The 27473-nt window shown below is 38.9% G+C and overlaps 1 protein-coding gene across 1 annotated transcript in view; it reads left to right on the forward strand.

Annotated features, from left to right (window-relative positions):
- Positions 1-27473, forward strand: part of LOC124874032 (zinc finger protein GLIS3) — a 111088-nt gene that overhangs the window by 50587 nt on the left and 33028 nt on the right. Inside the window, exons 5-6 of the mRNA XM_047375177.1 lie at positions 22479-22640; positions 26414-26524. Of these exons, the coding sequence (XP_047231133.1) occupies positions 22479-22640; positions 26414-26524 (273 nt within the window). The remainder of the gene's footprint in view (positions 1-22478; positions 22641-26413; positions 26525-27473) is intronic.

A 27473-nucleotide genomic window follows, 5' to 3' on the forward strand; every position in this document is an offset into this window, starting at 1 on the left:
GGGATATCACCTGGGGTGATATTTTGTTTCTAATATTATGCAGATTTTAAAATGCTCTTTGGCACTGATGGAAAAACAAGTACAAAATATTGTGTATTAGAAGATTTGATTTGGTTTCTGCACATTGTAGTTCATCATTGAGGGAAGAAGGAGGTTTGTTTATGGCTCATTTACATTAAACAGGGACAATACCTAGAAAAGGTATTGATTCAGCATGAGGTAAAAAAAAAAATAATAATTCCTGTTAAGTTGTCTGTTAAATTTGCAGTGTTGGCTCAGATGCAAAGAGCTAATCAGGACCAAATAAGAACCTGGCAGGGATCAACATTTAGCACTTAGGGCCTTCTGCTCCTCGTTAAATAAATTTCAACACAAGCTTTGTCAGTCATTTCCCCTGGGCAAATTAATTCATCAAGTTGGTACATGGCCTAATTTTTCCTTCCTTTCAAATGTATAATCCCATTCTGTGGCTGTCCTCTATCTCCATGACAGATCTGCTGTCCATTAATCATGCTATAAGTAACTCAAAACTGTCCATATGTTACAGAAACCACTGGTGGAGGAGCTTTGCTATGAAATCCCTGAATTAATAAATGTTGCTTATTTTCAGCTGAGTAGGCCAGGCCAACTTCACGTCAGGTCCAGAACGTTTTCCAGTCAATCTTTTGCAGAAATGTAATCAAGTATTAGAGCCCTAACTCCCTGATCCATCACCTCCTCATTGTTAGTGTTCTGTTTAAAATTAATAACCTGTTTAGCTAAAAAAGTGATTTCTTTTGCAAATAGCTTTCTGTTAACACATAATTTTAAAGAGATTGCAGCAATCCAAGATCTAGAGGCGAAGATTGTTTTTAGTCATTCCTTTAATATTAGAGGATATAATTTTCAGCTTAATAATGTAAGCCTAAATATAGCTTAAATATTCTTATTTTATTGACAAGATGTGTACCTTAGGAAGTTAAGAAAAATCTGTTTAATTTTGCAGTTTGAAATTATATTTGTTGCTTTGTGGAAAAGTTGGATGAGCTGGGACAAGGATTACCAAAGAGGATGAAAGAGTTTTGTCTGGATTTTATGTAGAGCAGAGCTCACGTAATGAAAAGATTCTTGATGGTCTTAAATGTTTTTGTTCATAGGTAACATCTCTATCTGATCTTCTAAAAATGTCAGCAAACCTATTAGTTCTTTGATACTTTAGGTAGCAGCATAAGCATCCAGCACTGAGAACATCCTTCTTGTAGAGGTCCACATAAGACAGCTTGTTTAGTTTTGTTTCTAAATGTTAACTTGTAATTTTAGCTAACATTCCTCTTTTATTCATCCATCCCTGTTTTAGTGTATCTGTTGTGTCTTACTGTCCAATGCTCAGTGAAAGTCCAGACAGACCTGCTTGGTCAGACTGAGGTTCCTCAAACATCCAGCTTCAAACGACCCTAACCCATTCCTGCACAGAACGATGCTGGATGTAGACGTTTTGTAACTGCTGCAGGCTTTGGTTTGGACACTGTGGTGAGTTGATAAATGGATGTCAGAGCAAACTGTTGGAGGCGTGAAGATATGCAGAATGTAGCTTTGTTGAGAAAGCTATACGGTGAAGACAAGGTGAAGAAACTACAAGGTGTTGACTGCTTCACTGAGTGTCACCCACTTCTTGGAGGTTTGATATAACTTTAGGGGGGATTTTTTTTAGACCGGCCCACTGGCTATGTTCTTCTTTAAAGATTTTCTGGATAGTTAAAAGTCTTGTACCGATGCATCTTTCTTATCATGTTTGTCCTGTGTGGTTACAAACTCTTTATTTGTTGTTTTTACCCAGATATAGTGCTCTGTTTTTACTTTAAATACCAGAGACAAATGTATGATTTTGTTATGGATTTCTTTAAGGTTACATTCCAAGAAATACGTCTGAAGCATCTTGTTGCTCCTTTTTCCTGAAATGTTTCAGCGGCAGTGTCTTTAATCCCACTATCATACACCATAAGTGTGTTTCTATATTCAGTACATACTTTGAAGAAAGAAATTCTTACAGGTTTTTCCGAGCAGTCTTTTCACAGAGATGAAAATACTCTACAACGTATTAAGCACATTTAACTTATTTCTTTTAAAAAAAAAGCTCTTACCTTAATTGGTTTAGATGCAGACCAAATTATGGCAGTAATAACATTTTTTTTTGTCCAGATGTTGTTTTTAGGCATATTAAAGGAGAGTAGAATGACAACATCTTAACTAAGTTTAATATTAATGTTCAGCAAGTAACTATTATTTTTATATCTTTGGTAAATCATGTGAATAATAATTTTTAAATGTGATATGATTTGTAGAGATTATCTCTGTACCCAGAAATGTTTTGTCCCCACAGTGTGGAGGGCAGCAGAGCTCACTCCAATCCCCATAGTTCAATATTAATTCATTAACAATATGCTGTTTTGTAAAATTGTCAATCAAATTGGTTTTGTGTGTAAATGTTTAGATTTCATACACTTAATTTTTTCTGAACATTGATTTTTACTAACACCAATTCCACTCATTGTTATCAAATGTAAACCAGTATTATTGAGATTATTAATGTCTGTTGTTTAGAGTTCAACTCAGATAATCCCCCTGCAGTATTTGTTGGAGTTTACTGGTTGTTCATTGAACTTACTACGCTACTTTTTGTGTAAGACATGAGAGATGGTGCTTTTCTTTAAATATTTAGTTAAAACCCTAGCGAACTAAAGCTACAGATGTCAAGTTGCAGCTACCTTGCTTTTAACCACATAACCAAGTATCAAAGCTTTCAGGATTTGCTACATGCATTACACTTTAATTGCATTTGTCAGGAATGCAATATTTTGAATTTGCCCATTTCCCCAGCATTTAATCACGCCCTGGTATCGGAAACCTAAAGACCTAGAGCAGTGGCTAGACTTACATTACACAGCGATTGTGTCATTTAGGTGTCCCATCCAAAGCCTTAATCAGTTTAACCTTTCTTCTGAACCAGATCAGTTTACTAATACATAAGAGATATGAACCCATACGGTTGCTAAGTGGGTTGTCCCACATGTTTAGGGGGCTGGGCAGGATTAAAAAATAGGTTCCTCAATAGAAAGGGATGTCTGAATGGAAAGGTACACTGCAATCTTGGTTGTTAACATATTTAAAATCAGAATTAGCAGAAAAGCAGAATTACTACAATACTGTATGTGTGCAAATCAAATTTAGAGCCTTAATGAGTGACCAGGTTCTCCAGGTGAGTTGCTTAAACAATATTGCTGATCTACAAATGGCTTTTATTAAACATGACCAAAGCAATCTGCCGTGAGCAGCATAAATTAGGTCACAGTTACAAACAACACACAGGTCATAAGCATACGCATACCTAAGTGAATATATTCCTATATTCATATGAATGTCATAAGGATTACTTAATATTAACACTTAGGTGTTAGTTTTAGGAGAGTAGATTCACATAGCTCACACAAGTGAGGACATGTTAAAGTATCCAAATACAGTTGAACCTCCGAATACAAAGTAATTAATTCCAACAGGCAGTTTGTCTTAAAACATTGTTTTTGTAAGCACATTTCCTTATTGAAAATAAAATTAATTAATTAATTAATTATTGTGTTCTAGCCTCCAACACCCCCACCAGAACATGCACAGCACTCAACATGAGTCAATTTCAGCATAAAATAGTAATTATTCTTATATTATAACATCGCTAAGTGCACTTTACAATAAAATAATGACGAAACAATAAATAATACAGTTAATGAACAGAGTTCAACTGCGACACCCACCTGTTTGGCATGATGGAGATGGTTGAAAGTTGTTTATTCAGTTATTTTTTTATAGTTGTTCTGTTTACATGAAACACATGGGCCTTAAGGAAATAAGTCAGGGTGTATTTTCCATCCAAGAGCATTCTGCACTAGGCACAATCCCTACACAGTAACCACTAACTACAGCATTATTGGCATCCCATACTAACTGTTTAGAAGTGCTGGTAGAAAAAGCGTCACTATCTCTAGGCTTGCAGTTAAAGATAAATCAGTTCATCAACACTTCTGACTGCCTCATAAAATGGAAAAGAGGTTTAGCCCCACTTCTCACACGCTTACAATTGCCTTCTGTGCTAGAAATCATAACAGTGTGGGGCCATTTTCGTGAGTTTTTTTTACATTTATCTTGGTTGGTCCTGATTCTGTTTTACATAAAAGTTTCAATGTAAGCTGAAGAGGTTTCCTTGCAGGAGGGAGCAAGCCGTGTCAAAGAAAGCACCGGCTACAGCTGATTGAGAGGGTCTTTAACCTGCTCCAGGTTTTTTAAAATTTTTAAATGTTATTTTTTTTGTTGAAATTTTTATTTAGTAGGGACAGATACAATAAACATAGATCATTATGCAAAATAATCTGATGCCTGTATCATAGTGCTTATAGCCATAGCTAATTCGCAGCACCTGTCCCTTGAAGGGCTTTTAACAGTTAAAATAAATAAAAAGTAAAAACAATTACTATAAATGCAATCACAAATGTCCAAAAAATAGTTAGTACTAATACATTCACTGTAATAAAATTAACACATCCACTCAAGATCAAACAAATATGCGCCTCATTTATACAGTTATGCATTTCATATGACATGGCCACACTGCTGCTGCTGTGTGAGCCAGGATTTTGCTTGTTTTTGAAAGTGGACAGACTAGTCAAAGTCTTAATATTAACAGGAAGACCATTCCACAGGTTGGTTCCTTTCACAGAAAATAAATGTTCTGCAAAAGATGTTTTACAAAATGGAACTTTACAGTTTCCACTTGTAGCAGCTTTCATTGACCTGGAGGTGTCCAGTCTGTTAACAAATGTACAAAGTGGCTCAGGTGCAAGTCTAATCAAACATTTAAAAATCAACTTTATATAGGTAAGATTAACAAAATTCACAAAATTTAAGAATTTGTATTTATTTAAGATATGACAGTGATGAAATCGAATGGGCTTTTTATCAAAAAATTTTAAAGTCCTATTATAAAGCCTTTCAATAGGCTTTAAGGTAGTTTGACTGGTCTGAGACCAAACAGCAGTGCAGTAGGACAGATGTGACAGGATCATTGTATTAAAAAGACATGAGCACATTCTAATGTCAGACAGCTCCTGATCATTCTGAAACTGTTCATACTCACCTTCATTGTTCTTACAATGCTTTTAATGTGACTTTTGAAATTTAACTGAGGATCTAATATTACTCCTAAATATTTTTCTTGTTCTACCTGTTCAATTAGTTCTCCATTTATTCTGATGTTTAGATCGTTTGTTGTCCAAGTTCTTTGTATAGAGAAATACATAGATTTGGTTTTCTTCAAGTTTAATGTCAAATAGGATTTGTTTAACCAACACGATACTTTCTCTAGACTTTTGGTCAATGTGCTGCTGACAGCTGAAGGGTTTTTACCAGGCACATAAACAACAGTGTCATCATCGTACATCTGAAGGCTAACTTCAGGACACACTTCAGGCAAGTCATTCACATACAGGCTAAAGAGAATTGGCCCCAGTATGGTTCCCTGAGGAATTCCGGTTTTAATGTCACGTGGAGCAGATTTTACATGATCAATAACTACACATTGTTCTCGGCCCTGCAGATATGACTTGAACCATGATAGTGCCTGATGTGACATATTAAAAGATGACAATTTTGAAATAAGACGACTGTGGTGTACGGTATCAAATGCCTTCTTTAAGTCCAGGAATACTGCACCCACAATGTTTCCTTTGTCAAGCGACTGCACAATGCCTGCCAATAATGCGCAGATAGCCGATTCAGTAGAATGGTTTTGTCTAAAACCATACTGTTTAGGGTGTATATATTGGTGTGTTTCTAAATATTGAGTTAGTTGTTCTGAAACTATTTTAATTACATTGTTAAGGTTGTTAATGTTACTATTGCCACCTGCTTGCATGACACAGATTTTCCAGCATTTTTACTGGAATCCTACAGGCTGTGCAAACCAGTTCTTCCCAAAGTCAGCGTCTGGAAACCCCACTGGGGGTCCCAAATGAGGTCTTCCCCACCGTCTTTAAAAATCTTAGCTTTTAAGTTATATTTCTTACAAGAGTTAAAAAAAAATAGTACTTACAAGTAGATAAAAACAACCCATTGTTAGTTGATGCTGTTTGCGTTTCTTTCATACCCCTATTCAATTAACCAGTCAGGGTCAAAGGTCTTTTTTAATGTTATTTTGGGGGTCTGGAAATTGAACAATTTGGGAATCCCTTGTGCAGACATAATAAAAGAAAGCAGGGAAAATATCCATTGGAGGGGTATGCTAACTTTGGGCCAACTTTTATATTACTCTACAGTCATTTTTTTCTAGGCAACGGGGTTTGTTGGGTCTCAAATGTGGTGCTTTCTCTCATAGATCATATTTGTTAGTTGTGGGGAAAAAAAACACTTTTGTGACCAACATATGATTATAGCCTTATTCTGTAGGATATTATTGGCCAAATAGAACCACAGTATTTCTTTTCTACTAACTCCCACATGCATGCTGTGTTTGGGCTGCAAACAATCTCATATCAAACAGCTTGAAAGTTTACCAGCAGTTAGTTGGTTTTGTGCAAGTGTGGAATGTATCTGCAGAAGACCGTAGTGCTTTCAAAGTTGTCAGTGTTGCAGAGGTCATTGCAGACATTCGGATCCAGAGCAAAGTCTACCCCTAACACCTTCAACCAACTCGGGCTACTTTAGTCTCTGGGTCACAGGACAATCCAATGACAGCGGTATCCTTACACCCAGCCTGCAGCGCACCACACAACACCACAGCAGACAAACACAGAGCTGAGGCTAAAGTACGTGAGAACAGGGCTGCTACCGTACAAAATAAACATAGAGGGAAGTATGGATAAATTACGTAGCGAAAGACATGTTTACGTTTAGGGTGTCAAGTTTAAATTACGTACTGCTGTGTTTTGCGGTCGGTGTGCCAGCTTTAATTTAAATGTTTGCAAGAAGACATGAAGGCTGAAAGAAGAGGAGCCAGACGGCCAATACAGCTCCTCTGATGTCATCACAGAAATTACATTTTTCTGCCCAGAATTCATCACAAGGCATTATGTATGATGAGTGTGTTGGTGAGCATTGATTGAGGACTATGGTGCATTTATAGAACATCATAAATTCAGAGTTTGAATCAAGCTTTCCATAAGGTGAGACTGAGATTTTTATGTTTACTCTTTCGGTGTGCTGCCCCTTGACAGAGTGAGACCAAAGATAGATTCAAATGGAAGGATTAAGAATGAATTACATGTATTGTGGTGTTAAATAGCGTATCATGTTTATTAAAGCGGTGAGATCATGCTGAAATCACATCTAATGTGCTGATTGAGAATGATCGGGAGCTTGGATGAATTTAGGAAAGAAATACAACGAAAACCATCCTAGTGGGGCACACAAGGACACAGCACACAACATGATCCAGTTTCTTATTACCTTCCTTTATGATGGTGTGACCCTAGCAGAACTGGCACCGCAGAGATCTTTTAGATGGGCTTTACTGCCACCCCCGTGGAGTTTTAACATCCCAATGTTCTCTGTCTCTGTTTCTCTGCTTTCTGTTCACTTTCAAACACATCTGTTTCACGTTCATCCTGTTCTGCTTTGGAATCCGTTTTACATCGATGTGAGAGAGTTTATGCAGTGTTTAGTACCAGATTGGCTTTGTTATCCAGGCAGGATTGCAGTAAAAGTAAAAGACTCATAAGTCAAAGCATATCCTCCTGTTTTTGCAAAGCTCTACCAGCGTCCCACATTAACAGTCTTTCCCACTGTCATGTACCACTCGTGTAAGAGACAAAACAAGGAAAACATCTGTATAACTAGTGTCATTTTTCCAGAAATAAAGCCAAAAAACTCTATGTAAGTCATACATGATTTAAAGTACAGAATTATTACCTCCTTGAACTGCCATCTTAACGTGGTGGAGGGGTTTGAGTGCTCGAATGATCCTAGAGGCTATGTTGTCTGGGGCTTAAATGCCCCTGGTAGGGTCTCCCATGGCAAACAGGCTCTACGTGACGGGTCAGACAAAGAGCGGTTCAAGAACCCCTCATGACGAGTACGAAATCGAGGCACGTGACATCGCCCGGTACGGCAGAGCCGACGTCCCACCCTGGAGCCAGGCCCGGGGTCGGGACTTGTCGGAAAGCACTTGGTGGCTGGGTTGCTCCTCACGGGACCCGGCCGGGCCAAGCCCGAACGAGAGACGCGAGACCATCCCCCAGTGGGCCCACCACCTGCAGGGGGAACCATGAGGGACTGGTGCAAAGAGGATTGGGCGGCGGATGAAGGTGGAAACCTCGGCGGCCCGATCCCCGGATGCTTAGGCTGGCTCTAGGGATGTGGAATGTCACCTCGCTGTGGGGGAAGGAGCCTGAGCTGGTGCGGGAGGTCGAGAGATATCAACTAGAAATAGTCGGGCTTGCCTCCACACACAGCGTGGGCACTGGAACCCATCTCCTCGAGAGGGGCTGGACTCTCTTCTACTCTGGAGTGGCCCACCGGGAGAGGCAGCGGGCTGGGGTGGGTTTGCTTGTCGCCCCCCAGCTCAGCCGTCTAGTGTTGGGGTTTACCCCAGTGGATGAGAGAGTCGTATCCATGCGCCTTCGGGTTGGGGAGAGGTCTCTGACTATCATTTCAGCCTACGGGCCGAGTGGTAGTGCGGAGTACCCGGCCTTCTTGGTGTCCCTGTCGGGGTTGCTGGATAGTGCCCCTCTCGCCCCTCCCGGGGATTCCATTATTCTGCTGGGGGACTTCAACGCCCATGTGGGAAACGACGGTGACACCTGGAGAGGTGTGATCGGGAGGAATGGCCTCCCCGATCTGAATCCGAGTGGTGTTTTGTTATTGGACTTCTGTGCTAGTCACGGATTGTCCATAATGAACACCATGTCCAAACATAAGGGTGTACATCAGTGCACTTGGCACCGGGACACCCTAGGCAGGAGGTCGATGATCGACATTGTTGTCGTATCATCAGACCTTCGGCCGCATGTTTTGGACACTCGGGTGAAGAAAGGGGCTGAGCTGTCCACTGTTCACCTCCTGCTGGTGAGTTGGATCCGCTGGGGGAGGAGAAAGCCGGACAGACACTAAGTCGGACCTGTTCCCGGTGCATGTTGGACTCCGGCAGGGCTGCCTTTTGTCACCGGTCCTGTTCATAACTTTTATGGACAGGATTTCTAGGCACAGCCAAGGGCCGGAGGGGGTCTGGTTTGGGGACCAGAGGATTTCGTCACTTCTTTTTGCAGATGATGTGGTCCTGCTGGCCCCCTCTAACCAAGACCTCTAACCCCCTCTAACCAGCATGCACTGGGGCGGTTTGCAGCTGAGTGTGAGGCGGCAGGGATTAAAATCAGCTCCTCCAAGTCCGAGGCCATGGTTCTCGACCGGAAAAGGGTGGCTTGTCCTCTTCAGGTTGGAGGGGAGTTCCTGCCTCAAGAGGAGGAGTTTAAGTATCTCGGGGTCTTGTTCACAAGTGAGGGAAGAATGGAGCGGGAGATCGACAGACGGATCGGTGCGGCTGCCACAGTAATGGGGGCGCTGTGCCGGTCCGTTGTGGTGAAGAGAGAGCTGAGCCAAAAAGCGAAGCTCTCGATTTACCGTTCGGTCTACGTTCCTACCCTCACCTATGGCCATGAACTTTGGGTCATGACCAAAAGAACGAGATCCCGGATACAGCCCAATATGTGTAATCACATATTTGTACTGCGCTGCTACAGAAAAACAACACACATTTTAATCCAAAGCGTCGAACATTTGAGCAGTACAGACTGTTCACTGCAAACAAGACACCTTCTCGATATCACCAGAGACGACGCTCAGTTTGTGTCCAGTTAAGAAAAATATTGTTTGTTTATCATGAAATGTAATTTCCAAGAAGAACTGCTACACTCTCATACAGCGACACTATCTCTGTGACTAAGCTGTTTGTAGCACAGAGATGATGCAACACTGACAGAATATCTCTGAGGCAGAAAAGGAACAGAGTTTAGTTTGTATTTGTAAGAGAAAGGTCATTATCTCTCCAGCAACGACAATAACACTAAAACTGGTAGACATCTACACCTATATATTATTTGTGCAGCAAGATATTAGCGATCGTGTGGCTCACCTGATAAAGATGCTGTGTTAAGATCCTAAGTCCTAATCTAGTTTATTGTCCTCTTTTTCTTGGGCTCGTCAATCTCGGCTAAACAAGTTTATGTTTACACTTCTAATAAAGGTCTAAAAAATTTTCACTTCTTGATCAAAAAGCTAACATTGCCTCAGTAGAAAATACAGTCTCAGTTTCTTAGTTGGAACCTTTTTCCACAGTAACAACATCCATATTACAGAATGCTTTTGTTAAGCGATCCAAAGGTTTTTATCAATGGCGTGTTCACAGATTGAACAAAATGTTGAATTTTTGGGTTTCCACTGAAAATGCTCCGATTCCGCTCAACAGGCAAAATCTTGTCTTCAGAAATATTTCATAATAGTTTTTTTTTTCTTTTCTCTTAGGCTATGTTACAAACAGTCCATCACAAATACATGTTTTTTTTTTTTCATTTTCTTTATCAAAATCTATAATAAGTTAAAGGTGTTTCACAAAGAGATAAAAACAGGACAACTGTCCTCAACTCAATTGAATGATGATAGATCTCAGGTCATTTGTTCTGTTTTTTTCTGTTTCTTGAAGAGATAACTTTTATTTTCTGTTTATCTTCTGTAGAAAGCTTTGCAGGCTTAACACATCTTATTTGGCTCTCCACTTTTTGAGTTTCCCATTTTTTTAAATACAGTATATACTGCATGCTGTGACTGTCAGGTTTAAACTGACAAAAAATAATCAAAAAAGAAGGCAAAATCCAAAGATAAACTTTTTTCTTTAGCAACCACGGAGAACAATTTTGCGAGACCACTTTAAAATACTACAAAGAAATACGACTCTCTGGAAACAAAGTATAAAGGACTTAGATGTGGTTTAAACCTTTCTATAATACTGTATATATTAGTTTTCTTGTTGGTCAGAAGACAGTGACTTGTAAATTGAGACTGAATTATTAAATAAGAACAGAGAACTATATAAAGAAATGTGGTAATCTGATTTATTGAAATATAAATGGATGGTGATGGGCCTGTTGAGAACGCCTGAGCCATGATTCGACTCGACACAGTAAACGCTCGGCGTAGTCTGATATATTTTAACCAGCCATATCCACATGGAAATTGGACCCTACAACCCACAGAGAGCAGAAAGGAACACAACTTTGGCACACTGAGGACTGAACAAATCAAGGGGGCACCATGGCATCACAGTTGCACAACATTTCTTCGGCAAAAAGCCTTGTGGTCTGGTCTCAGTCCAGAGTAGTTGCATAAATGCACTTTCTTCTCCTCCACTCTCCTTGAGTTCCTGAGCTGGTGTTGATCATAACGCCATGTTGACCTATTGTTTAATTTTGCAGGCATGTTTTCTGTCTAAATGTCAGGCCTGTTGGCATCAAGGTATTTGGCTTGGCAACTCTCTGTGCTTCTGCAGTGTTTATTTGTTGTCACGTCAGAGTTATAGAGTTGGTGCAGCAGGCATTAAACCTAAACAGCTGTGTCAACTCCAAAACTGTTTAGAAAGTGAATAGTTTTATTTCCTTACCTAACAGATCTGGTTGATATGGGATCACTTTGGGTTTGTTGCAAAAATGTTCAGTCAGTAGGCGAGATTCAAAAAATACATCAATTTTAGCAGCTGTAATAACAAACGGAGACTGCAGGTAAGAGTGAACATATAAATGGAAGTAAAATGTGATTATGTGCAGCAACAGTTCTCCGACTACTAAAAGAATTCACATTTTAACAAAAAAATTGTAAACACTTTCATATAATTATAAAATAGCTACTGGTTGTCCAAGCAGATGCATGCAAGTTAGAGCATGAATAGTTTAGATGGTGAGCGAGGGCATCTTTCCAGACCTGTGACAATATCTGCAGATGCCAGTTTCCCCATTACTGGCAAAAACAAATGTGCTTTCTATGGAAAGAAACTAGTGATGGTCCAACAACAAATCAATTCAAACCACAAGCTAATCAGGCAAATTTGATTATGCATTCTTTGGTAAAGTGGTTTTGTAGAAGGCAAAGTGGATCGATGAAGTGTATTATTATTGCCTTTGCTGCCTGCATGTGAATTACCATCCATCATCCCAACAATGACCCTAAAATGAAATGGAGACATGCAGTGTATTCTGCAGCAGAACAAGAGGAGCTTATAGGTTGAAGGGGGTGAAAGAAAGACAGCTGGAGAAAGCGGGAGTGAGAATGGAGGCAGGTGTGAGTGAAAGGTGCTGAATAGACGTGAACGCTGGTGTCAGAGAACTCCACAGGATCCTCCATTGACACCAGTCCAGGCGCTGGGTCGGAATGCAGATCATGTTAAGGATTTTCATTGCGTAAGCTCTGGTGTTTCTTTTTTCGAGTCTGGTTTGGATTTCTTGAACGGGTTCATAATTAATGCCTTGATGGCTGCTAATGGCTGTGGCCTTGGATCCTTTGTGTTACACTTTAATCAGTTATTATGAATGGTTAGAACAGCTGTGAACATAAACACGTAGTCCTGAGATGAAGTAGGATGGCTCTTTCTGAAGATTTCCAGTGTAGGAAAGATCACAGTCGAATTTAAAAGTGCTTCCCACAATTGAGTCGTCTTTGTGTTGTTTATAGAGGGCAGATGAAATAAGATGGGCCATTTTTAAATGCCAAAATGCAATCAGCATTAAAGGCACATTAAAATGCAAAGGAAGATTATATAGATTCTTCTTAATGGCCTTTGCCCCCTTTTTTTTGGTTTTGCATTAGACATTGTTTTCAGTTTCCTCTCAGCCAACTTTCAGCATACAGTCCTGACAAAGAGAAAAAAGTAACAACAGACCCATTGTTTTTATGATTTTTTTCACAATAAGCAGTTGTGGAAATGAAAACTTAAAAACTGAGCTTTTAAAAGTTGTATAAAGTTTTCCATAGAGAAAACCCAGCATGCATAAGAATGAGTGTTTAGGTAAGCAATGACAAAGTAGCAGGCTATTTGCAACCTCACTTTTGCTTTGTTTGAAGGAAATTTACACCAACTGTCGAGCCATTTGTACAGTTTTTATTTTTATTTTACAACTGAGAATATTTGTGTAGATCAATACACCATAGGAGGAAACAGTAAATGTTGTCCCACCAAACTAAAGGTTGCTGTGCTTTAGTAATAATTATTCTCTATACTTAGAATCATTAGCAGGCATCATTAACAAGAGCTATTTCCAAGTTCAGTTCACATATTAAAACTGAATCCATTCATGTTCATAGTTCACTACCTAAACATTCTGAACTGAACTTTAAACTCCAAGCATGAATCAGTTAATTTTCATTTGTCATTTTTATAACAATTGACACCTGGCAGTGGCCAGGTTATTTATATGTTCTAAATTCCCCCCAGTTATTTTTGGTCATATCAATTACATTTTAATTTGACCAAGTTAGGAATAAAGCTGCACTTATTTGCATATTTTGCTGCTTTATGTATTAGTAATGAAAATGGTTCCGAAATTTAGAAAATGTGCCCATCAAGTCAACTTTATTGATTACGGCTCTTGTCAGTTCAATACAAGCTTAGTGTTTCTCTTAAATAAAAATTTAGCAAACATTAAAGGTTCTCTGCAATTATCCTGAGTATACCTACCTCTGTGTTGTTGTGGATTCATTTCTCTGCATGTCTTTTCTATATTTAATTCTACAAAACCCACAGCTGGACTCACTGCCTGCCTGCAGCAGGCTTTGCTCGGTACCAACAGGGACAGGTGTAGAATAAACTCAGCATAAAGTATTAATTTTGATGATTAGGGTATGTTCATTGGGATTATATTAAGTTTAAAGCCAGAATTGGCTTAAATAGTATAAATAATGGGTACCCAGACTGACAGATATGTAGACATAGCGGCCAATGTGCAAATACATAAACCACAGTCAACCAGCTCCTGTCGCATGTTTGTCATGTAAGAAAACAGCATTGTTGAGTTCTCCAAAAGGAAGACAGCGTCCCTCTTGAACATGCTAATGTATTTTGATGGGTTGTTAATGTTTATATCAGCACCTTTCAGTGTGGCACAGGTATTAAAGTGGGTTCTCTCAGAATTCATGATTCTTGTCTAGTCTAGAGATTTTTTTCAAAAGGAAGAGAGAAAAAAAAACATAGAAAAAGTGTCAAGACCACATATTTTCCTATTATTAAATATACTGTTTTCTTGGGTATGTTTAAACATCAACTCCACATTTAGCCCATGTTTGTATAGCAGACTGTAAAATATGCCTAGTTTCTCAAAAGCATAACCATTGCCTGAAATTAAAATTAAAGCCAAACTAAGACTGTGCAGTTAGGGGGAGATTTGGATTTCTTATGCTCAAAATAGTAAACACTGCAACTGCCTTTCTATTTGGGAATGTAACTCCGTGTTCCTTTTTCCCATAACCTGGTGAACCTGTAAACTCCAGGTAGCCCATTTAAAATGAAATTACATTTTTGCCTTCTAATCTAATGCAGGGCTGCAGAGGTGTATGCCATTTTGAATGGGGGGGGGGCTGGGCAGTCTAAATCATATAAAATTAAGTTCCATAACCCCTCGGCATGTTATTAGGCATTGGTGGTACCACTTGACCAAGTCTTTGTTGAAGAAACTTGGGGTTGAGATCCATCACTACATTTAATATTCAACCATCTGCAAACAGTCTCTGGGTAGAAGGAAATAGCTCTGCTGGCTCATTATCTAAGCAGCCCCATTTAGTCATCATAGGAATGCTTCCTGTTGTGCCATCCACATAGTTTTTAATCTTACCCAAAAGCTGTTTAGGCATGAGTGCAAAAAGGTTGTAAAGAGCAGTTTCTTTGGACATTTACATGGCTGCTTCCTCTAACCAATTTAATGGCTGAGTTTTTGCACTGTGTGCAACTGGACTATACTCCTTCTCCTTTTGTATTCACATTTTCGGGGGAATTGTGGTCAATTTTAACCACTAGGGAATAACAAAAATGGGCGACAGAAGAAAATGGGCTCTGTACGGATGAAGAAGTGTGTATAAAGTACTTTCTCCCTCAGTGAAAAAGTACCCACCACTAATTAAAAGCGTATCCACAAAAGATAAGGCTGGCTGTGCAGTGGAAAGGAAATGATATGTGTAAACTATGTAATGTGAATGTTTTACTTAAGCTGCCTTTAATATTACATCCTAACAAAGTGCATGAGAAACCTTCCTTCCCTTAGCTTGTCTCATTGGATCATATGGATATAATTTCATCCATTTACGTTTTTCTGCACTTTGCTGTGGTTGCCACAGGGCATTTGGAAGCAGGAAGATTAAATGCATATGTTCCTCTTATCCGTTGCAGGGACACTCTGCTGCACTTCCTCCCCTCTGTACAGATCCTGAAGTGTTGGTGGTTTTCCTCTTGATAAACCAACTCTTTCCTGTAAATCTTTTTTTCTAAACTTATTGTGTTTTACAACCTAATTTGAGCTGTGGCACCTTACATATTCTTATTCTATCATACTTTCCTGTAAAGAACCTTGGATGTATAAAGGGTAGAAAATGCTTTTTTCTGATAAGCTGTGAGAAGGTTTTTCCTTTATGGGAGACCCTTTGAACATAATTAATTGTGCATTTAATGATTTAATGTGAGTTAGGAGACAAGCATTTAATCAGAAGCCAGATCTACAGTTGTTGGAAAAGTTATAGTTGTATTTTCTTTGTTTTTTTTTGTTTTTTTTTTTGTGCTTTGCCCAGGCTGACTACAATTAGCTGTACAAACCAATACAAATATGTATTTCTCAGCATTTTATGCTTTCCAAACCTAGCTGGCAGAGGTAGCACAATGCAATATGTTTGACTGCTCAGAAGCACAACTTGCCCTCCACCAAAATAACATTATTTTATTTTTATTATTTATTATGGCAGTTACAATACATTGCAAAAGGTATTGAGATAACCCTTTCAAATCATTGAATTTAGTTGTTCCAATAATTTTCCTCTCTAAGATTCAGTCACACAAAAAAACACAGTGATATCTGCAGCAGTCAACAGTGTTTTGTTTGGATTTTGTTAAATCATATACACAATATTGAACAACGTAAGCTAATTATATTTTTGCTACAGTCCTTGACTCTTATCTGTCAAGTGTTTTCCTCATTGATCGGCTTAACTGTGATAAACTACACAAATACAATGTATGCATTAAAGCACTGCAGCAAGATGTTCAATAACATTTGGTTATTTGGTTTGGAGGTTGTCACTGGTTTGTTCAGATGAAAACTGTCAGAACTGCAAATTGGCAGTTATGTATGGCAGCTATCATCCGGTGTTGCATACACAGCAGCCATATTGGATTTTCAAACCAAGGTTCGAACATTTCTCAATTTCTTTTTAACTAAAAGTCAGAAATTCTAAGATTCAAGTTTCTCGCCAACAAATATATAATGGGACACAACATTTGTCACAAACCTAACCTTAAAATCCAATATGGCCTTCAACCAGTTGTAGTTTATTGATTAGTCAGACATGCAAAGCTGTGCAACCCACATTGATGAGAGTTTTGCCGCAGTGATTGACTTCATAACATGTTCAGAAAAGTTTTCTTTCTAGTTGTAATCAGACTAGTTACTGAGCGCACCAAAGAGCAAATTTTGCTGGTTGTTTGACTTTCTTACATTAAAAAGTTGGTAAAGAATTATTTCCCAAAAGGTAAGCCTTCCAACGTTAAGGGGACACAGAAATATAATCAAGTTGAAGGAGATGCCAAATGAATGCCTTAAATCTGTTGCAACCCCTAAGCAGTTACTTACAAGATAAAATCCTGGAACCTAAAATTAAATTAAAAAAACATCTTAATTCAATGACTAGCAGCAACTACTGCATGTCACAGGCATTAATTTTCAACAGATAAGCCTCTTCATGTCTTCTGATCCTCTTCGTGTACATATGTCTTCTTGCGTCATTCATTTACACTTTAAATCAGATTTCTGTTAAACATGTCAGCAGCTGTATTCCTCCCAGCAGCCGTCCATAACGGCTGGTTTGTTCCCATCACCCGCAGCTCCGGCAGGTTGCTAATGAGCCACTGCCTTTGAGCGGAGTCCTACACTGCTGCCTTTTACTCATGACACTGTTTGGTCTTTTCCCTGCCAGTCAGCAGTAATTTCCCTTGAAGGCCTGAAGCGTGACGCACCACCTTTCCCCTGAACGCCTAGTCCATAATCTGTCTGTTGTGATCAGCCGCCTGTCCCAGGTTTTTAACCCTTGCTCTCGCTGCCTTCATTTGTGTCGTTACCCCGCTGTCATCCCCAATGTTTACCGAGCTGCTGAGCGACCCACTCAGGACTGAGGATGGTGTCAAATGGGCCTGAAATCCCTCCAGAGCACCAGTGCCGCTCCCCTCGTGTGGCAGCCTCCTGGTTTACCCTGGATGGAGGGTTTTCAGAGAGGAAAACTAAACATGTTTAAAGCAATTAATGTGATTAGCACAGTTTAAACTGTTTTTATAGGTAATATCAAAGGTATAACCAGTCATCTGTCAGCCACCAGCTCTCTGTTTATACCACTTTAAATTGCGTGCGGCTTTCCACACAATTTACATTTGAGTCCGCTCCTCATGAATGGTGTACCACCTTACTGACACACAGTTTATGCTTCTAAATGTACACGTTATTTTAAGAGGCTTTTATCATCATTATAGCTGTAACTTTGATTAGTGTAGTCGGGTGAAAAAAAAAAGAAAACACATAACTGTCTTGGTTGACAAAATGGGACCACATACGGTATGCCCTGATGGAGACTCTTATTACGCACTCTTTCTTCCCTTGGTACCAGCAGGAGTGGCGTATTTCATTTAAACAGCACTGTAATACAACAAATCTCCAAAATGAAGTTGACAATCAGCACACTTTCTAAATGAAGTAATTTAGGCCACCAGATTGGCTGCATTAAAATAGTTTACTTTAGGACAGATTTATTTTTCTGCAGCGTTTCTGGGTAACGTCCATTCCTGAAGATGCTGGTGCCTTATTGGGTTTTATGTTTTACCCGCCAGGAAAACGTCAGGCTCAGAGTGTCTCCCCACAATTTATGTCCTCGGATCAATAATACGCTCTACATGAGTAACACGGTTTTTCTCCACGGACCTCTTACTAATTTATCCTCAAATTAGTTTAAGTGAAAGAGCAATTATTCCTTTATATATAAGAACGCAATTTTGGTTCTTCAGTAAAAGCTTCGTTTGTTTTCCAGAACTTAATTTTCAGCTTCATGGTCCACCACATATATTACACGATGCCTTACAAGCACTTGTATCCACTAAACCTTTTTATAGTTTGCCACGTTGTAACCAAATCCTTCAAGGTATTTTATTTGTGGGTTGTTGTTTTTTTGTCACAGAACAACACAGTATTACAGAAATGTGACATGTAAGGAACATTATACATTGTTTTAAGTATGTTTTACAACTAAGAAATCTGAAACGTGTGGCAGGTACTTGAATCTATACTCCTTTTCTCTGAAAACCCTAAATCAAACCTAATGCAACCAATTGCCCTCAGATGCCACCTAATTAGTAAACAAAGATAAACTTTATGTCCTCAGAATAAATTCAGATGTCCTGTGGTTTGTTAGCAAACATTAGCAAACAAACAGCATCATGAAGACCAAAGAGACAGATCAGGAATAAAGTTGTTAAGATTGAAAAACAGGGTTATGTTAAAAAACAATATCCAAAGCTTTTAAAATTTAATGCAATATTTTTCAATCCATCATCAGAGAATGAAAAGCATATGGCTCAACAGTAAACCTAACAAGACAAAGTCATCCAACCAAACTGACTGGTTGGGCAAGGGGAGCATTACACTCAAGAGGTGGTAACTCTGGGGAAGCTGCAGAGATCCAATGCTCAAATGGGAGAATATGCTGACATTATTACTATAAGTCCTTCACATCATGAATCTGGGATTTATGGGAAAGTGTCTACAAGAAAGTCATTGATGAAAGAAATTTATATGAAACTCTGCTTGCAGTTTGCCACAAGCCATGAACAGGACACATGCAGAAGGACTATGGTCAGATGAGACCAAAATTGAAGTTTTCGACCTACATGCAAAACACTGTATGGGGTGGAAATGTTGTGAGGATACTTTTCTTCAGCAGGGAAAGGAAAGCTGATATGGCTAATGGAACTGTGGATGAGGCTAAATACAAAATGGAAAAAAAAATCTGTTAGAGCAATAAAGACTTGATAGTGAGGAAAGGTTCATCTTACAGCAAGACAACAACCCTAAACAACCAGCCAGAGCTACAATAGAAAAAATGCTGTTCACAGACCATCTCCATCCAATCTGACTGACTATAGACTATTGTGCTAAGAAGAATGGGCAAATACTTGCAGCGAAAGATGGCTCGACAAAGTATTGACTCAGTAGGGCTGAATGCACCACACATTGTTCAGATTTTTGAAACACTTCATATATTGTGTTATTTGTCACATCAGATCCCAATAAAACACATAAGAGTATTCAAACTATACTTTACAGTTTAGACATGCATTTTACATTCCACCTTTTGGCTTTTATGTAATCCAACCTCTTTAATATCCACTCAAATTATGCAGGTCTTCAAAGACTTATTGCACATGTGAATTTCACTCTGAGGGCTGGTGTTCTTTTGCAGCAAAATGTCAGGTCCTGGCAACATCAAAATCCAACAGGACTTGGACAGGATTTTAAAATTTCAAGCTTATTTCTGTTTAGAAGAACTAACAAGCCCTCATACTGTACTGTGTATGGGCACATTAATGTTTGTTTGAGTAAAATTACCCTTAAAAAGCTCAGCATAATTTTTTTACATGCAGCTTATTTTCGGGGGAAAGAAGCATCCTTCTGACCGCCTTGAAAGAAAGTTTTGTTTCCAAACTCATTAAATTTGTAACTCCTTGTAAACATTTTGTGGAGGAGTGTGACACGTTGCTTGGCTTGGACAGATTTAGACTCTTTACTGAGCTGCACCGTCACATTCAAAAACCCACAGATGAGCACTGTCACCCAAAACGGCTCTACCATGACAGGCTTAGGTTTCGTCTTTCTTAAATGGAGCCTCGGTGAATAGAAAGCCCTACCTGCGCTGCCTGAGTGAATGAAGGAGGCCGGGGATGAGTGTTGAGCTAAGAGAGAGCTGAAGTCCCATTAGAAAAATGCTGCTTCTCTGTCCTTAGTTGTAACCTGACCTGTTGTCAGACGAGAATGGACAGAATAGACTTGAGCTTCAGCAGTAACATGTAAACTAAACTTTATATTTACTGAGATCAGCATAACAAGAAATTTTTATTGTTGGTCTGATGGACTGCTTTCCTTTGTGTTTTTTAAAACATATAACTTATGGATTATTACAATTAAGTTAATATTATGTATATTCTGCACAAAATATTAAACCGTTTTGTTGTTTTTTCTCTTTTATAGAGTAACACTGGGAGTATAACAAGCTGACATCAGCAGGTTAATTAGTCAGCTCTGTTCCTTTTTACACAATAACTGTTTTCTAAGACCGGAAACATTTCCAAACAGCCAATTCTGTCTTTAGAGGGAAAACTCTGGTAGCCTTTTTTCAACTAGCTGATTGGCAGTGCACAGCAACAGGCAGGGCAGGGGCAGGTCTGTATTACTCTATGCTCCATGCAGTCGGTCACTCTGGTACATTCAATGCAATTCTAATTAAAATGACTTCTTGGGAATGAAAAAAATTAACGTTTAACAATCAATTTTTTAAATCCATTGTATACCTTGATTATGACATCTGATCCATGTCTGTATTTACTAATCAAGTCTCTACATGTTTTATTAAGAGTCTATTTCTGCTCATGTTGATGATTATAGTTTACAGCTAATGAAAACCCTAAATTCAGTTTCTTAAAAAATGTTAATCTTACTCAAGTGGAATAAAACATATTTCAAACACAGAACTGTTATTTTATGTTATGGCCTACGCAATCACCAAAGAGACTGCTAATTTGACAGTTTTACAGCATCTGGTCCATGACACCCTTCATACGGAGGGTAAACCAAAGAAGGTCATTGCCAAACAAGCTGAATGCTCACTGCCTGCTGGATCCAAGCATACTAATGTAAAGTTGAGGGGAAATAAAATATGTGGTAGCAAAAGGTGCACAGGCAACAGAGGTGCAACAGAGGTAACCACAGCCTTGGCAGGATTATGAAGCAAAGCCCATTCAAGTGTTTGAAGATTCAGAATGCGTAGACTGCAGTTGGAGTTGGTTATTAAGGAGCCACCATATACAGATGTATCCAGGACATGGGATATAATTGAAATATTCCTTGTGTTAAGCTGCTCCTGAATCAGAGGCAACATCAGAAGCATCTTATCTGAGTTTAGGATTGAACTGTTGCTCAGGTGAAAGTAAATGTTGTATTTTATCTGGTAGTCAAGGTTCCAGAGTCTGGAGGAAGAGTGGATAGGCTCAGAATATAATGGGAAAGGATCCCCTACCAAGTACTGATTGCATATATTATACTGTATACATGGACATACTTTTCAGTAGGCCCATAACTCTATGTGTTCATCGGTGGTAAACTATAATCTTGAAAATTAACAACTTTAAAATCTCAGAATGTAGCACCTTGTGTGTAACTAATCTATACGGTATTTGAGTTTCAACTTTTACATTTATAAATTTATTGTTGAAATAGGGCACTTGTCTGTTGTTAAAATTATACTGAGTGAAACTTTCCTCATTATTCCTCCCCAAAAACTTTATCGCTCCTAACATACAATCCATTTAGATGGTTTTGACAGTGAATACCACTTTCACCTACTGCGATTTATTTTTGTTTAGTTTTCCATTTTCTTTAAAAGACCAGAAGTGGATACATGAGAAGCCTCATGAATGATTCACTACTTAACAAATCTCTGGTGCTCATTGGGTGAGTGCTTAGGATCGAATGAGCCAACCTGGGTCAGATATGAGCTTGTTTACAGTCACTGTCACTTGTCAGTCTAATGGACTATACACTGCAGAACACTTATCTCCCGCTATGCATTACGGCAAAATAAACGACACCATACTGTATGGCGTGCTCCAGTTTCCCATGCAATTAACATGACAGGCCGGGAGCACAGATGCACATTGGTTTTCACTAAGAGTCTTGGATTGGCAGCTTCATTCAGGAGCTGTGGAAAGAAGTGCTCAATGTTACACCTCTGCTGCTCTTATATATGTAATTTCTTCAGTCAGTATGGTTCGTAGAATGAACACTATCCGTGTGAGCCACCATGAGATTGAGAAAAAGGAGAGAAAACTTATTTCTGAGCCCCTCAGACACACATACGTCAGTTTGTTTCCCCTGTTTACTTTTTGTAAGCAATGTCTCCTCCTCCCACAGTTTGAGGGCTGTAACAAAGCCTTTTCCCGTCTGGAGAACCTGAAGATCCACCTGAGGAGCCACACGGGCGAGAAGCCATACCTCTGCCAGCACCCGGGCTGCCAGAAAGCTTTCAGCAACTCCAGTGACCGAGCCAAGCATCAGCGCACTCACCTGGACACGGTCAGAAAACAAAGTCTGTTCTCACATTCATGTTTGACCTGCTGAAAATCACCTGGGTGGTCGGTTTGCTAACATAAGCTAAAAAATCAATCGCAGTTTCTCAGATACAGGCTCCTTTTGTTTGTGAAACACAAGCTGAAATTAAGTCATATTAAAAAGTCAACAATTAAATGTGGAGTAACTAGCAATAAATAAACCTCAGTATATGTGAGTGTGCATGTTTGGTGTATGATTCTTTCCTCGTTTTCTTTTACTACTTTCAATTCTACTGCCAAGCTTCTTTGGCTATTTCCATATTTTGACAGAGTTCAATTTCTCATAAATCAATGAAACAGTGGGGCGTTTTTTTACGCCCCTCCTCAGCAGTGACATGCTGCAGATAATTTAATAATTGGCACCATTAGGGCGGATTGCAGCTCCCACCGAAGAAGACTAGGATTCAGGATGCGAGCTAAAACAGAGGTGTGCCTGTTTCTTTAGACCCTACAGTATGGTAGCGGAACGGTTGAGTCATCTGTCGCTGTCACCCATATGTGGGCTGTACCGACACCAACTTATAGCCTACTTGACAGCCATTCCCATGCCAACATAGTTATGGAGTAAATGAGTGGTTTGCTCCCACTATGTTTTTGGGATGTTTGTTTTTCCTCCCTATAAAATAAATGCCTCACTAAATTTATCTATATTTTATAATAAATTCCAGGTTTTTATCACACTTTGGTAAAAAAAAATAAAATCATTTTAATAAAAAATAAAAAAACTTTCACACTTGTCCAATGATATAGGCTTGAGTTTCAGAGTCAGACTCAAGGTGTGCTTAAGTTACAAAAAAAAAAAAAAAGACTTGAGACTCGAGTTTTGAATCCATGCAATATTTGTCTCATTTAAACAGACCGCAGCTCTGACAGGGGATGTGCTGCACGCACATTTTAATGTGAAAGGATGCGCATGAGTTGTTAGCCAGTGACATTTGCAGACTATGTGTTAGTAATGTTTTATAACAACCTGATCAAGCTAGCTTGGGTTTGTTCCAGAACAAAATGCACCTAAATTATCTCGGATAATTCTGTGTACGAAGACAGTTTAGGCTTGCAAAATAAACAAACTTCCTGCTCTGTGCATACAGAAATTTGACATTGTCATTTATTCACTAGGCTCTGGAAAAAAATCCTCCAAACCCCATATAGTGCAGTATTTGGAGAAGATGAACACAGGGCTTAACTGGTATGAACAAACCCATAGTAAAGACAAAATAAATAGCACTTTTATTTCATTATTAATTTGGATTTTTTTTTTTTCTTTAGAGAAAAATGCATATTTATACTTTTAATGCAATAAATATTACACTTTATCAATTTTGAAAAAGATTAAAAATAATTAAATGTTAAAAGATTAAAGCATTCAGGTTGGAGGGGAGTTCCTGCCTCAAGTGGAGGAGTTTAAGTATCTCGGGGTCTTGTTCACAAGTGGGGGAAGAATGGAGCGGGAGATCGACAGACGGACCGGTGCGGCTGCCACAGTAATGGGGGAGCTGTGCCGGTCCATTGTGGTGAAGAGAGAGCTGAGCCGAAAAGCGAAGCTCTCGATTTACCGGTCGGTCTACGTTCCTACGTTCCTACTTTGGGTCATGGCTGAAAGAACGAGATCCCGGATACAAGCGGCTGAAATGAGCTTCCTCTGTAGGTTGGCCGGGCACTCCCTTAGAGATAGGGTGAGGGGCTCGGCCATCTGGGATGGGCTCGGAGTAGAGCCGCTGCTCCTCCACATCGAGAGGAGCCAGTTGAGGTGGCTCGGGCATCTATACCGGATGCCTCCTGGACGCCTTCCTCAGGAGGTGTCCCAGGCACATCCCACCGGGAGGAGGCCCATGGGACGGTCCAGGACACGCTGCAGGGACTATGTCTCTCGGCTGTCCTGGGAACGCCTTGGGCTCCCCCCGGAGGAGCTGGAGGGGGTGTCTGGAGAGAGGAACGTCTCGGCATCTCACGTCTGTGCTCCCGTGGCCCGGTCCCGGATAAAGCGAAAGATGATGAGTACGAGATTAAAGTGTCAATGTGTGTACATTTAACAAAACAAGGTGTTTGATGGGCTCTTTCCAATCGAGTTAACTGTCTTATTAGATCTACCCTTAATTTATTTTTTTTCACAGTAGGCAAAAATATGTAATTAACATGTACAGAAAAGGAAAATAAAATCTCTCTTAGAGTTTACTGAAAAGTTGTTGAAATTGTTGCTATCTTGCTGTTTGCTGGCACATCTAAAAAACAGGTTTACATGGGTTTCAATGTGAAGTTAAGAGAAATATTATGTCCTTTCATATAATAAAGTATGAGTTTTGTTTATTATGAGCCCCTATTTTGTATATTGTGTGTGCATTGGGATGAAGGGTGTAAAATTTACAGTGTGCTACGTTTTAAGGGAGGAGCAAGATACTTTTTGCAGTGATGTCACTGTTTTGCTTTTCTCTCTTTTCATCTTTTATTATTGCCTGACCACCATTGGGTTGAAAGTTTAATGTTCTATACACTGCCCACGATTGCCCCAAAGAGTTCAAATGTTTTGGAATTTAATTATTTGACCAAGAGGTCCAACTTCGCTCATGGCATTCTATGTTGTTGAGGCGGACGACTCTTCATCAGTGCAGACAGAGCCTTTGCATAGCTCAACATGACGTTACATTTTTATCGGAACATTCCTGTGACATTTGGCTAGCAAGTTTTCTTTTTTCGCTCCCTATTTTTCCCATCAAAACATTCAGAACTCACAGAAAAACAAAAATTAATGCTGACTTTTTTTTTTTTTTTCATTAGTAGATGAGGAATTTCTTCCTCCACCCACATTTTCCCAGTAGGCCAAATGATACAGCAAACAGGGACCCAGATGCTGATGACTTCACTCTAACTCACAGCTAAGGCCATCACTAAGCATGCTGCAGCCATCGGTCTGGCCAGAAACACTTTTTTATGCTTTAGTGACTCTTACCTTAGTCAGAAAGTGTACTGGATTATTTACTCTACTCATGTTTCTGCACTGTAAATGGAGTGTAACTTGGCTTAGCGAACATTAAAGTGAAGGTGAATTTGATTGGTAGAGGCAGAGCTAATTACAGGGGTTTTCCCATTACACTTTAATGCCAGTTGCGCTTAAAGATGACAAAAAGGAATGTGAGAGAATAAATTCATTGTTATTGTGACTTCTGACTTTACAGGCTGGCTGTACCGCAGAGAAAAACAGACAAGCCCACTTAGATTATAAACTTAATGACGATAGCTTTAATTTGATCAAACGCTCCATTAATCAACAAAATCTGATGTGGAAGCTTTACTAGAACTTTTTTGTTTTGCTAATTTTGTGAATTCTCCCAAACAGACAGTGTTTTTTAAATATGTATACATTGTTAATGATGCAGTATCAGTTTTGTGTGTGCAATGTAACTCCATTTGAAATTGAATATAGTTCAATCAGCTGTGAATTTTAAAAGAGGATTTTATTGTGTTAAAATATCTCTGATGGTCTTTTCTTTTCATTCTGTTTCTTCACCTTCTATTTTCTTCAAATTGTGTGTCTGTCTCAGCTGAAAGGTAGGACTCTCCCTTTTCTCCAACACATTTCTTATTTACTATTTTAACTGGGCTTTCAGTACTTTTTTCTTTAGCTTTCTTTCCTTCCATATATATATATATATATATATATATATATATATATATATATATATATATATATATAATACACAAAAAAAGTATTCATGTCAAATATTTTTTCTGTTTTCACAGAAACCATATGCATGTCAGATCTCTGGCTGCACCAAACGCTACACGGATCCCAGTTCTTTACGCAAGCATGTCAAAATCCACTCGGCCAAAGAGCAACAGGTGCATAAAAAGGTAGGAGAGACTGTCATGGTGAGCAAAGAGAATAACTATGCATGGCTCAGCAGTGTAGTAGGATAGGTTACAGTTTAGAACTATCATACTCCTGGTAGATTTAGATAAAAGGTTTTTATTTAACCAAGAAAGTTTATTCTGATTGGAAAAAAGACAGGCAGTTTTAAAATGATTATTAAATAATCTAAAATAAATATTAATTTTGTAAATTGGGATTAATTTTGGCGATTATTTACATTTTATTAATTTATTATTTTTAATAATGCACTTCTCAGTCATTAATGGAAACATATTTTTTGACATTAGAGCAATAACACCCTTCTTGTAATTGCTGACAAGCATTTTTGCTTGTTTGCACTGGTATTTTAGTGTTCTTTGGTGATGAGCTCCAAGTCTTTGAGGTTGGAAAGCCTCTTTGCCATCAACCTGAGCTGCATCCACAGTTTCTCTATCAGATTTGGCACTCTGTCTGGGCCACACCAATTTATTAATAACACTTTCACTCAGAAGAAACGAGGTGGTTAAATTAAGAGAATAATTTCAACCTAAATAATTTAGGGTTACGAACAATTTCGGACTCAGCTGAACCGTATTTTGCACTTTGCATCTGATTGAACATCTATTATTTGTGACCACAAGACATGTGTTGCTTGCTTTTACTTTGTTGTGCATTCATTTCAAGCAAATGCAAAATAATTCATTACACATGAATTCTACAAATTGTGACATGTCAGTACAAATATTTAAGGCTGGCATCTTAACTAATATTAGAGACAGAAAGTTGTCACACCCCTAAAGTTTCAGACTCATTTGACAGTTTTTTTTTTTTTACCATACAGCTAAATATATGGTTAAGAAAATGAATGTTAAGATTTTAAAAAAAAATGTCTAGCCTTTAAAAATAACAGACAACACCAAACTTATTTTTTAGCATAAATGAAATGATCCC

The sequence above is a fragment of the Girardinichthys multiradiatus genome, chromosome 9 (assembly GCF_021462225.1).
Source record: "Girardinichthys multiradiatus isolate DD_20200921_A chromosome 9, DD_fGirMul_XY1, whole genome shotgun sequence".
NCBI lineage: Eukaryota > Metazoa > Chordata > Actinopteri > Cyprinodontiformes > Goodeidae > Girardinichthys > Girardinichthys multiradiatus.